Source organism: Squalius cephalus, assembly GCF_949319135.1.
Source record: "Squalius cephalus genome assembly, chromosome: 13".
Lineage (NCBI taxonomy): Eukaryota > Metazoa > Chordata > Actinopteri > Cypriniformes > Leuciscidae > Squalius > Squalius cephalus.
Window position 1 is genome coordinate 1,312,272 of NC_137134.1, and position 13,660 is coordinate 1,325,931.

The 13,660-nt window shown below is 42.3% G+C and overlaps 1 protein-coding gene and 1 pseudogene across 2 annotated transcripts in view; both read left to right on the top strand.

Moving 5' to 3' along the window:
* LOC307170535 (putative nuclease HARBI1) overlaps nucleotides 1-13,660 on the top strand; it is a 316,840-nt pseudogene that overhangs the window by 181,821 nt on the left and 121,359 nt on the right. The window lies entirely within an intron of this gene.
* On the top strand, nucleotides 183-3,015 carry LOC307170491 (galectin-5-like; the record flags this gene model as incomplete). The annotated part of the gene is made up of 4 exons (XM_079891614.1): nucleotides 183-212; nucleotides 400-485; nucleotides 2,408-2,564; nucleotides 2,716-3,015. 4 exons carry the CDS (start codon nucleotides 183-185, stop codon nucleotides 2,860-2,862), a joined length of 420 nt encoding a protein of 139 aa, XP_079747740.1. The 3' UTR covers nucleotides 2,863-3,015.

Here is a 13,660-nt window from a genome sequence, read left to right on the forward strand (position 1 = left end):
TGGTAGAACTGTTATTTGCTAATCGAGTTTGAAGTAAACACCTACGCATACTGTATGTTTGAGGGTGGAGTCGCCACCCAATAAATATCTCGGTCCACCCCTGGATGATAACTTCTGTAAGTGCTGTCAGCCTTGAATACAATACAAACTTTAGAATTTGCAGGAGAACAACATCTGTCGAAATGGCTCTGCAACCGCTGTTTTTCAACCCAGTAAGTCACCAATTATATTGAAAGGACGATTGATATGATTTGGACATCATATTTTTTTAAGTATCCTAAATAGAAAGATTTTTTAATGGATTGTTCAAAGTGGATGTGACCTAATTAACATGTTAGCATGCTGTAAACATTTGCTGTATTATACAAATGATCTTGAATTACTTTGACCCACAATCAGGTCCCGTATAAGAGCTTCATCCGTGGTGGACTTCAGCCTGGCAAAGCCATCGTCGTCCAAGGAATCATCGATACTCAAGCGAATGGGTTTGACAATGTTTATTCTTCCATTAATAACTCTGCTGCACTCGTCATGTGCATTTGTGGACTGCTGTGTGTGTGTGGATCTGTCGTGTGCATTTGTGGATTGCTGTGTGTGTGTGTGTGGATCTGTCTTGTGAATTTGTGGACTGCTGTGTGTGTGTGGATCTGTCGTGTGCATTTGTGGACTGCTGTGTGTGTGTGGATCTGTCGTGTGCATTTGTGGACTGCTGTGTGTGTGTGGATCTGTCGTGTGCATTTGTGGATTGCTGTGTGTGTGTGTGTGGATCTGTCTTGTGAATTTGTGGACTGCTGTGTGTGTGTGGATCTGTCGTGTGCATTTGTGGACTGCTGTGTGTGTGTGGATCTGTCGTGTGCATTTGTGGACTGCTGTGTGTGTGTGGATCTGTCGTGTGCATTTGTGGACTGCTGTGTGTGTGTGGATCTGTCGTGTGCATTTGTGGACTGCTGTGTGTGTGTGGATCTGTCGTGTGCATTTGTGGACTGCTGTGTGTGTGTGGATCTGTCGTGTGCATTTGTGGATTGCTGTGTGTGTGTGTGTGTGTGTGGATCTGTCTTGTGAATTTGTGGACTGCTGTGTGTGTGTGGATCTGTCGTGTGCATTTGTGGACTGCTGTGTGTGTGTGGATCTGTCGTGTGCATTTGTGGATTGCTGTGTGTGTGTGGATCTGTCGTGTGCATTTGTGGACTGCTGTGTGTGTGTGGATCTGTCGTGTGCATTTGTGGATTGCTGTGTGTGTGTGGATCTGTCGTGTGCATTTGTGGACTGCTGTGTGTGTGTGTGTGTGTGTGTGTGTGTGTGTGTGTGTGGATCTGTCGTGTGCATTTGTGGAAGGTTTTGATACTGTTTTCACTCCATAAGCTAGAATCTAAAAAGCTAATTGGCTGGTTTTAAGTTAAGCTAAGTTAAATAGTAATATTAGAGTCATTTCAGCATAAAGATTTACCAATATCTTATTTTAAATTCGTAGTTGTTTATAGATGGATATTTCACAATAGCAAAGCAGCTGCTGAGAATTTATCTTTGAAAGATATGACATCATCTTGCAACACAAGATTTTTTTCCATCACCTAATGATGCACAGAAATCCGTACTCAACATTTAAAACACAACAACGGTGACACTCGAAATAATAATAATAAAAAAGATTGATTCTGAACACAAACTGCTAAAAGTGATCCAAAAATAAGTTCAGCAGCACAGATAAAACCAACAAGAATTAAGACACTCCACAGCATAATCTTTTCATGCCACACTGCATGCTGGGTACCTTCATAGTACTTCATAGAGCGCAGTTAGATCCCAGAGAAGTCCTGCTGTGGAATTACTGTGAAAGTCCTGCAATTATTAACATGGAATATACTGCAACTTCACACTCAGATTAACCATGTGCTGTGCTTTAAACTAACACTATTGGAACATCATAATGACACATCTACCTGATCCTTGAATCCCTGAGATGTTTTTCCAAAAGTATAATTCCTATTAGCGGCTGTAGACGAGGCAAAACAAAATTTGCGGCCGCGAGGGACTAAACACTGAGAGACTGGAAACACTGCGACGCGCAGAAACTCAGTTCAATCATTTATTACACTTCAGCACGTAAAGATACCACTGGTACTGCAGTCACCAGGTCATAAGAGTGCTGTGTGAGTGCGAAAGTGCCGTCAGCAGAAAGTGCTCGCTCCCAGGCTCACTCCCTCTCTCTGTCAAAGCCCCACTGAACTCAGGTGAACAGGTGAAGCAAACAAACAGACCACTATCACTTCCGCCCTAACCCCGGTGGACACGCCCGCCACCTACAGTCCCAGTGCAGTGAATATCATGAACGATACCATAAACACAGAACACATGGGAGACTTACAGGAGGCTCTTACAATTCCCTTTGCTTTTATTTCTCCAACAGATTTGAGCTTAACCTGCATCACAGACTTGGAATTGCATTTCACTACAATATTCGTTTTGATCAGAATGTGGTTGTCCGCAACACTTTTGAGAATGGGGCATGGGGCAAGGAGGAACTATCTGGACCCATGCCATTTAGAAGAGGGGAACGGGTTCTGGTAAACATGCACATTTATTATTGCCTGTTTTTCACTTTCTGTTCAAATGAACAGTGTCGATAAGACTGTAAACATGCTGGACAAAGACTGTACAGTAGACGTTGGGGAAATCTGTTTTTAAAGTTCATGAAATCTTTCTCGTGCTTTTCAGGTGACCATTTTCTGCCATCGTGATCATTACAAGGTGTTTGTCAATGGTGAAGAAACTCACACTTACAAGCATCGCTTCACTAAACTGGAGGATATAGATGTTTTGGGAGTTTGGGGAGACATACAGCTGGGCGATGTGCAGCCCTAACAGGGGTTTCATCCAGATCGATTACGTGTTCAGAACATGCATCAATCTATGTAAACTTGTACACGTAAGATGCTAAAAAAGACCATTCACATTTATATGCATCAGTTCACATGCAAAGATGTTTCACTTGCCTGCATCTTAATCTGATACCCATGTGATTGTCCTCAGTTTCAGTGATGGTAATAAATGAATAAATAAACATTTATGTGTCCAACCCATTTGTGTTTTTTAGCGGCGAGTCTCGAGATCATGCGCTGTAAACCCGCTCTGTTTATAACCATGTCGAGCTCAAGCCCACACGTCAAACAAAAGAAGCTCTAGAGAAAAAAAAGGGTTTTTCTGCACAGTTTGCCGAAAAGCATTTTCAGTTGTTCAGGGTGGACTGTGGTGCTAAAGGGGTATGTATAGGCATATTAGGGTTTTTGTTTTGTTTTTTATTTGGATAATGTATTAGTTTCTATTAATATAAACATTCCATAAATTATCAGAGCTTGATATACATGTAATTATTATATTCTTAGACATTATTAGACAGATCATTAATTAATAGATTATTAATAATGATATTTATTATTTATATATATAGGCTTATTAGGCTATAGCCTAATCCTATCCATTGCGTCTCTTCAGAAACCAAACCAGCTCTCTGTCAAGAGTAGCCTGATAATCAACTAAGAGACATTTTCTAGTCTAGCCTAAATGTTTGCTCCATGATCTGTTGCTGGTCTGAGTGGCATACACACATTTGTTTAGTGAAATTTAATAGAGACTCGCTTATGGCGTAAACTTTTATTTGTTTATTTACTTACGTGGCTGATATTATGGACAACAACCTGGACGTATTATTCTTAAAGCTAGGGTAGGCAATCCTGTAGAGCTAGCCAGATTTGAAAGTGGCACCTCTTCTAAGCTCCGCCCCCTCCTGTCAGTGCTCCGTCCAAAGCCACGCCCCCCCACAAACATGAACGCGCATCCACATTTGGAGTCAGCTGCACTTCACAGGAAAGCCGAGTACTTCAGCACATTATGGGCATCAACCAAACTACGTCATGTCTCATTCACCTGTAAGTAAACTATATTATTATTAAAATGAATGCAAAAAAAAAAAAAAAAAAAACATGGCTATTGCTAGTAATGTTACTCGCAGTTTTCAGGCTAACGTTACACGTTTGGTGTTGTATGAACTCGGAAATGTAGCTACGTCTCTTTGGATAAAAGCGTCTGCTAAAGCAAATGTAAAAATTTAACGTTTTGTTTTGTTACTATCACTGGCAAACGTGAATTTTATGTTTTTATAAATCTTCGTTATTTTGGTTGTTAGAGCTTCCACGACGAGAGCATTGGATCTGATTGGGCTAATACAAGCTACAACAGTAACTACGTTGCCTAACATAACATATATCATGGAAATAACAAATCCCCCCGAAGCAAAACAAATAATTACCTGTCCAGCAGAAAGACCGCAACCTCGGCATCGCTTTTTAGGCCCTTCAGCTTCCTTAGTTGTCTCCAGCGTTCAAAGGATGAACCGATGTTGACCCGAGTTTGTCCTCTGGCTTTATCAAGCGCCAGTTTCGTTGCAGCCTTTTCTGCCTCAGACTTTCTTTTTTTAGCCTTTTTGTCAGGGCGAGTAGTTTCAAGCAAAGCTGGTATTGGTAATTTTGGCTGCATTTTATCTGCCATTGTGCCGCAAACTCCTGCTTAGTCGGTGTAGTGAGCTATATGTTTCCGGAAACGGTGACATGTGATGAGCGCACGTAGGGCAGCGCACGCAGTGGGGCGCGGGCACGAGACATGAAGGCATCTGATTGGTTCTTTACATTCGCACCGAATGGCAGTGATTGGTCAGAGTTTTTACTGTCCTGCAGCTGCTACAGAGGTCAGATTTTTTTAATTCCTTTTTCTGAACACATAATGTATTGACTACTATCAGAATGGAAGGACCATTTCACCCAGTATAAAAAAAAATGCTTCTGAACAGGATCGCCTACCCTAGCTTTAACAGAAACTTGGCATAAACAAAATGATGGACTCTGTGTTAACACCATTACTTCCCCAAGGGTACGGACTGTTTGATTCTCCTCAACTTTCGGGTAGAGGCAGTGTTATCATTGTGCTATATAACTTGAAACTTAATTTCAGCACTGTGTCTTTACCAATGTTTACGTCCTTTGAATGTCTTGTCTTGAATGTTTCTGCTTCACAATCTACTGTCATTGCGACAGTTTACAGACCTCCAAACATTAAGGATGTTTTTATGACTGACTTTGCTGATTTATGGTCTCTGCTGCAGGTTTTTTTTTTTTTTAAACAAAACATAAACAAAACCAAAACGTGACAGAATCCCCCCCTCTAAGGGCGTCTCCCGACGCCCAACAAAACCAAAACATCATAATATCAGGAGGGTGGTGGAGTGGAGGAGGTCATGGGGGAGGGATGGTGGGCCAGGCCCGTGCAGGGGGACAGGACATGGGACGTGGCATGGCGTGGATGGGCCTGGGTCGTGGCATGGCGTGAGCGGACCTGGGACGTGGCGAGGCGTGGGCGGACCTGGGCCGTGGCGAGGCGTGGGCGGACCTGGGCCGTGGCAAGGCGTGGGCGGACCTGGGCCGTGGCAAGGCGTGGGCGGACCCGGCAGTGCAGGAAGCCAGGGCGGATCCGGCAGTGCAGGAAGCCAGGGCGGATCCGGCTGTGCTGGAGGCCAGGGCGGATCCGGCTGTGCTGGAGGCCAGGGCGGATCCGGCTGTGCTGGAGGCCAGGGCGGATCCGGCTGTGCTGGAGGCCAGGGCGGACCAGACAGTTCAGGTGGCCAGGGCGGACCAGACAGTTCAGGTGGCCAGGGCGGACCAGACAGTTCAGGTGGCCAGGGTGGACCAGACAGTTCAGGTGGCCAGGGTGGACCAGACAGTTCAGGTGGACAAGGTAGACCAGACAGTTCAGGAGACCATGGCGGCGCGGCCTCCATGGTCCTATCAAGGACCCTACTGCCCCCCCCCCAAAATTTTCTTGGGGACAGCTATGGGGTTATGGGCTGGAACAGACAACGGCTCAAGAACAGAAATGACGTGAAAAGTCTCAGCAGTCGTGACGTGAACAGGCTCTAGCTCGGCAGTCGTGACGTGAACAGGCTCTGGCTTGGCAGACGTGACGTGAACAGGCTCTGGCTCGGCAGACGTGACGTGAACAGGCTCTGGCTCGGCAGACGTGGCGTGAACAGGCTCTGGCTCGGCAGACGTGACGTGAACTTCAAATGTGTGCACCGACCACACAAACCATATGGCTGTGGCCATAATTGTTAGTGTAGCCATAACTGAGGATTCAAGATTAGTGGCAGCCATCTTTGCTGAGGGCTCAGGTTCAGGCGTGGCGGCGGCCATCTTGTCAGGAGACACAGGCTCGGCGGCGGCCATCTTGTCAGGAGACACAGGCTCGGCGGCGGCCATCTTGTCAGGAGACACAGGCTCGGCAGCGGCCATCTTGTCAGGAGACACCGGCTCGGCAGCGGCCATCTTGTCAGGAGACACCGGCTCGGCAGCGGCCATCTTGTCAGGAGACACCAGCTCGGCGGCCGACGTGGCGTGAATAGACTCAGACTTGGCAGGTATGACGTGAAGAGACCCAGACGTGGCAGACATGACGTGAAGAGATTCAGGCTTGGCAGACATGACGTGAAGTGACTCAGGCTTGGCAGGCATGGCGTGAAGTGACTCAGGCGTGGAAGGCATGACGTGAAATGGCTCAGGCTTGGCAGATACTGTGGGTTTGAGGGGCTTCTCCTCAAAACCCACAGTCAATGAGGAACCGCTCAATAATAGGGCATAGTCCATGTATTGTGCCAGAGACCAATGAATTTTTCCCCCAGGTAGCTGGTAGCAAACAGGCTCATTCAAACCTACCCTAAAAATGTCTTTGAGCACCACATCATTAAAGTCCACCAGGTGAGAGAGTTCACAAAATTCTGCCACATACAATTCAATGGGAAGATTCCCCTGGCGTAGGTTCAGGAGTGCAACCGCTGGGTTCATTGTAGTAGGTCAAGTATTCTGTAATAAGGGATCCACTGGAGGCAAGTTGAGAAATGAGAACCCAAGTGCAGTTTATTGTAACTAAAATAAAACATGAAACAAAAACATGACGTGGCATGAAAACAGAAACCAAAGCATGAACATGAACTTTGCACAACAGCAGACTACATGAAACAATACTTGACAAAGACACATGGCAAACAAAAGGGCTTAAATACACAGACTAATAACAAGACAAGGGACACCTGTGAACAATGATCAGACAATTAACCAATGACAAGACATGGCAGGATCACATGACAAACAGGGAATCACATGACAGACATGGAAACAAGACATAAACAAAACCAAAACGTGACAGTACTAAGTACAAACAGTGATTACTCCAGACAAACCCACATCCACCCCCTAATACTGTGATAGCCCTAATATTGTGAGGTAGATAATAAACCAAAAATAAAATAAAATAAAATACTTGTGAACAATAACTGATGGCAAATGACAGAATTAGACTAAATACAGATGGACGTAGATGGACAGGCAGGAGGACAGACATATACAGACGATAGACAGGTAGACGTTAACAGACAGGCAGAAAAACAGATACAAACGATAGACAGACAGACACTACTGCACAAGCAGATCAATGGACGAAAACAGGCCGATATGCGAATGGATGGACAAGTAGACAGACAGGCAGAGAAATACATACATACGGACAGGCAAATATACAGATACAGTATTACTGTGTTAGTAGAGACACTGCATGAAAAGTGGGATTTTCGTCCCCGTAAACGGCCGGAAATCTCCATAATTTTCGGCGGTTAACGACAATTTACAGCCTGTGAACGTCGCGTTCGTCTGTGCCACATATTGACGGAAACGAACCATGACGTATGTGGAGAGCTTGCGGAGGTGCTAATGGCTCTAATTTGCATATGAATAGCAGCGCCCGCGCCTCGCCAGAGAATGGCTTGAATTTCCTCACTCGGTATTGGTTGAAACCAGTACATTTAACCCTCTGGGGACCAAAAACGCGCCCGCGCGTTTTGCTCGTTTTTTTTTTTTTGGCAATGAAAATAAACACTAAATGCTCTGTTAATTTTGATCTTTCATTTTCGTGTAATACATCAATCGATCCTGTTCAGTTTCTATTTTTTTTCTGTATACTCACAATAAAAATAAAGTGTTTTGCTTTTTGACAAATAAAGAAAAATTAACATGATGCGATTTCTGCCTTCTCTCTGTCAGTAAACTCCCATTTGAAACGCGTTCGAAAATGATCTATAACTCAGCGAAAATTCATTCAAACAGGCAAACAGACCCACGGGCATAAAGCTTGATATCGCATCTTTTAAATGAAGTAATCTATATAAAAAACAAATATTCTCAGCTTCTGTAATCTGTATAAAAAGAGAGCGACTCTAGTCGAGCTCATTACGAGCTAATTCACAGTAATGTGACCACTCCCCGGAGAGCGCGTGCTATTCAAATGCAAATTCTGAGAACTATTGAAGATCTGTGAAACGCCCACATCAGCTGTAAACAAAGCGCGTCGCGATCGAGTGAGGCATAATATAGCCTACCTTATGGAGAAAAGATTCCTCAGAACAGTGCTGATATGAGGAGCAATATCTCCTGATATGAGGAGCAGATCCCGCTGAGGAGTGAGGTCATGGCTGGACTGGCCATAGGGCATACCGGGCATTTGCCCGGTGGGCCGATGGTGATTTTCGTCTTTTGTGGGCCGGCCGCCGATGTTTTTTTTTTTTTTTTTTTTTTTTTTTTTGTAACGTTATAAACTATTAAAGGTGGTGGATTGGCCAATTGGTCATGATCGACTCTGGGCTGGACCAATTACAGCCGAGGAGGTCAGATGCACCCTCCCCCTTGCAACGGCTCAGAATCAATCACATATCATTGCTGAACAAAAATGGAGAACAAAAAAACGCAAAGGAGCAGGAGGAGCCGAAAAAATTAGGGCCAAAAAGAAACTAGCCCTTCAGGCAGATGCTGCCAAATGTGCTAAAATATCACAGTTGTTTGGTGGCTATAGTGGAGCTTCCACTTCAGTAAAATTAGCAAGTGATGGAGGCCAGCAGCCGCAGGTTGAAGAGGGAAAGGGGAGGCAGGAGGAGGAGAGACCCGAGGCGGCCGCCGGTCCAAGTGGCAGAACTGAACTTGAGGTAAGTAAGATTAAGAAGTTATGAGCTGCCTGCCTGCTGTCTATCTGGGTCAGATTATAAACCAAGTTTAGGTGTATCTTATTTTCGTTGTGCTTGCTAACTTTTTACAGTCAGTTACAATAACTCCTACTGTGTACTAGTTAGCATGATGATGACAGAGTTTCTATGCTGGTGCTTTGATGTTACTGAGAGTGAATTATTTATAAGGTTTAGAAGTTAGTATGGGTTGCCAAACGTAAAAAACGTAATCGTCCCGTATTCAGAGAAAATATTACGCGTTACGTATTGAGGTGAAAAGGAACGCGATTTGTCCTGTATTTCAGTTAGAATGAAAAAACAAACAAAAAAACAAAAAAAAACACAAAGCTGGAGTTATCCTGTGTCTTTACGCTGCGCAGCTGCCTCGGCTTCTCTCATTCTCTCCCCTCCTTCTCCTGTTGATCAGCAGATCGGTTTATCAGCTGTTTGCTGGAGCCATAAAAGCTGCTAGTCATGATCGGTTTGGATATGTGAGAGAGAAACATAAAGGTGAAACCAGGAGATGTCCTTATTGAATCATCAGAGCTGAACAGGTGATGGAGAAACAGGTTTATCTTTTAGGTGACATGAATGAGTTGAAGGGAAGTTATGAACTGTTTCTGAGAGACAAATAACACCAGGATCCTTTTCTACATAGCTGACAGCTGGTAAGTGTGCAGGGGCGGGTCTAGCAAAGTTTTGCCAGGGGGCCAGGTAGGGCATTAACAAGGAAAGGGGGGCACAAAGAAATACTTTTCTTTCTTATTCTCATTTTAAATGTCTAGCTTTTAAATGATTATCTGAATCTTACAACCAAAGTGGTCATTTGATGTTAAATGTATAGAAATCCATTATCGTTTATAACAAATATTAAGTCTAAAAATATTAAGTCTCTGTAAGCCCAGTAAGCTATAGTACTTTTTCCTTTGGGAAGGTACCATCTGTGCAGTCTGAAATTATGTCGAAGAAAGATATTGAATCTATTTAATTATTGTAGAAAAATAATTGATTTCTGTGCATTTGTTTTACACGTACATTAAATTAAAGTCGATTACGTCGATTAAGCATCATGGGGGGGGGGGGGGTGGTTCCCTATTATTTATTTATTTTTTCCTGGGAGTTGGCAACCCTATTAGTTAGGTATATGTAATTATTAAATAGGTTGTTTAATATTTGAGTGTTCATTATTGATATAGTGCACTACGCAGAAACCAAATGATTTGGCTAGAATTCATCATAAACCCTATACACTTGTATATATAATTTAGATAGATTTAAATTAAGATTCACCAGATGCGATGCTGCACATTAACATAAAAGTTGCTTGGATTTTTAAGTAGCCTAACTACTTTAATGTTTTTGTCTTTTATTCATAAATATATTTTTATTGATAAGTTGTGTTTTTATTTTATTCTTTTTAATGCTAAAATGTATCAGCAAAATCTTGTGAATGATAATTGCCTGTAATTTTACAAGGATACAAAGAACCTTTGCATGTTCTTGGTACGAAATTAAGACTCAGGTCCCGGTATTATAATAATAATAATAATAATAATAATAATAATAATAATAAATATAGCTGCAAGCAGCAATTACCGGGGCCAAGCAGAATAAGACGACAAGACATGCCAACATTGCTGAAAGTGTCAGATCAACTGCAACAATTAGCAATTAAAGACATTTAAAGAAGATTTTAGGCGAAATGCCTGAAAAATCATATAAACAGTAATTAAAAATATGATTTAATGGATTATCACTTTCGACCAATAGGTGGCGCAGTTACAAAACTGATGTGATGTGGTCAGAGTGAAGTGACAATGACACATACAAAGTTTGGTGTCAATATGTCAAGGCATTGCAGAGATAAAGCCTGAATAATGCTTTTAGCATCATGCCTCAACTTTGCTGCTGCGCTATACGAAAACGGTTTCGTCAATCGACACGAAATCCATAACTTTCAGTCGGCACAGTCTGGAGATGATATGATTCGATTTTGGTGAAAATCGGACAATCGGTGTAGGAGGAGTTCGAAAAAGTAGGTTTTGAATGAAAATAGCATTTTATTTCACAAAACTCTATTGAAGTCAATGGGAATTTCATGTTTTGTTCTATTATAGCGCCACCAAGAGGCTCAGTCCCACAATTTTTTTTACGTGTCCTCAGAGTGAGCCCATACATATGTGTGTCAGTTTTGGTGAAAATATCTCAATTCGCTTCAGAGTTATAGGTATTTATATGAAAAAACACGTAAAAAATGACTGACACATGACTTTGTTTGGAATTTACTACCCCTAAACATCAATATTTTCGCATTTGGGCATTGGCGTGTAGCTATCGACCTATGTTTCCAAACTTCTGACGGTGGTTTCGTCTCGATCGGACTAGCGGTTTCGAAGATATAGCCAAATGTTTTTTAAGCGCTAAATCACAACGCTACACAAACCGTAAGGCGAAACCTAGCATGTTTGGTATCATAGGACTCGGCAATGATTCAGGAGTCTAAAAAGATGAGTTTCGTGAAAATAAGTTGACCACACCCAAAGTTATAAGCATTTGAAAAAAAAAATTCACCACTAGGTGGCGCTGTTTCGAAACTTCTCACGCTCATTCAGGACATCGGGCTGATGACCCATACCAAGTTCCGTAACAATCCGTTCATGTGTTCTTAAAATACAGCATTTTAGCACAAAATTCAAAATGGCCGACAGCCAAAATGGCCGATATGGTAATATTGGATATCAGTGGACTCGGCATGTTACCCTGAATCTAACGAGACCAATTTTATGATTTTTGGACAAACTGTTCAGAAGTTATAAGCAAAAATAGCCATTTTTCATATCTCCGGACCAGTAGGTGGCGCTGCGCCGAAACACAGCATGTAGCCTCAGGTCATGCTTGTGATGACATGTACCAACTTTGGTCTGAATCTGATAAAGCGTTGCGGAGATACGGCTTTACATCTGTTTTCGCAAGCGCTACGTAAAATTTATTCGTGGGTTTATCGAAAACTGTTAAGCGAATCAACTTGAATTCCATAACTTTTTGTCAGCATGGTCTGTAGATGATCTGGTTTAATTTTCGTGCAAATCGGACAAACCGTCTAGGACGAGTTCGAAAAAGTAGCTTTTTAGATAAATTCAAAATGGCGGCCATATTGTTATGACGGAAATGACGTCATAGGGTGCAATCGAATTGGCATGAGCTCAGGAATCAGAGAGAAAAAGAATTTTGTTGATTGGCCTTACGGTTCAAAAGTTATTAGCAAAATAAAAGTGAAACTTTGGACAGGTGGTGGCGCTAGAGGGAATGACTTAGACACACCAAAATTGGTGTATTTAATGTTGGGACTGTCCTCTATCAGAATGTCAAACCAAAACAACTTTCCCGCATTTGGTTCTATGGGCTGCCATAGACTCCCAGTTGGAAGAAGGAAGAATAATAATAAATATAGCTGCAAGCAGCAATTACCGGGGCCAAGCAGAATAAGACGACAAGACATGCCAACATGTCTGAAAGTGTCAGACCAACTGCAACAATGAGCAATTAAAGACATTTAAAGAGGATTTTAGACGAAATGGCTGAAAAATCATGGAAACAGTAATTAAAAATATGATTTAATTGATTATCACTTTTGACAAATAGGTGGCACAGTTACAAAACTGATGTGATGTGGTCAGAGTGAGGAGACAATGACACATACAAAGTTTGGTGTCAATATGTCAAGGCATTGCAGAGATAAAGCCTGAATAGTGCTTTTATCATCATGCCTCAAATTTGCTGCTGCGCTATACGAAAACGGTTTCGTCAATCGACACGAAATCCATAACTTTTAGTCGGCACAGTCTGGAGATGATATGATTCGATTTTGGTGAAAATCGGACAAACGGTGTGGGAGGAGTTCGAAAAAGTAGGTTTTGAATGAAAATAGCATTTTATTTCACAAAACTGTATTGAAGTCAATGGGAATTTCATGTTTTGTTCTATTATAGCGCCACCAAGAGGCTCAGTCACACCATTTTTTTTATGTGTCCTCAGAGTGAGCCCATACATATATGTGTCGATTTTGGTGCAAAAATCTCAATTCGCTTCGGAGTTATAGACATTTATATGAAAAAACACGTAAAAAATGACTGACACATGACTTTGATTGAATATTACTACCCCTAAACATCAATATTTTCGCATTTGGGCATTAGTATATAGCTATCGACCTATGTTTCCAAACTTCTGACGGTGGTTTCGTCTCGATCGGACTAGCGGTTTCAAAGATATAGCCAAATGTTTTTTAAGCGCTAAATCACAACGCTACACAAACCGTAAGGCGAAACCTAGCATGTTTGGTATCGTAGGACTCGGTAACGATTCAGGAGTCTAAAAAGATTAGTTTCGTGACAATAAGTCGACCACACCCAAAGTTATAAGCATTTGAAAAAAAAAATTCACCACTAGGTGGCGCTATTTCGAAACTTCTCAGGCTCATTCAGGGCATTGTCCTGATGACCCATACCACGTTTCGTAACAATCCGTTCATGCGTTCTTAAAATACAACATTTTAGCACAAAATTCAAA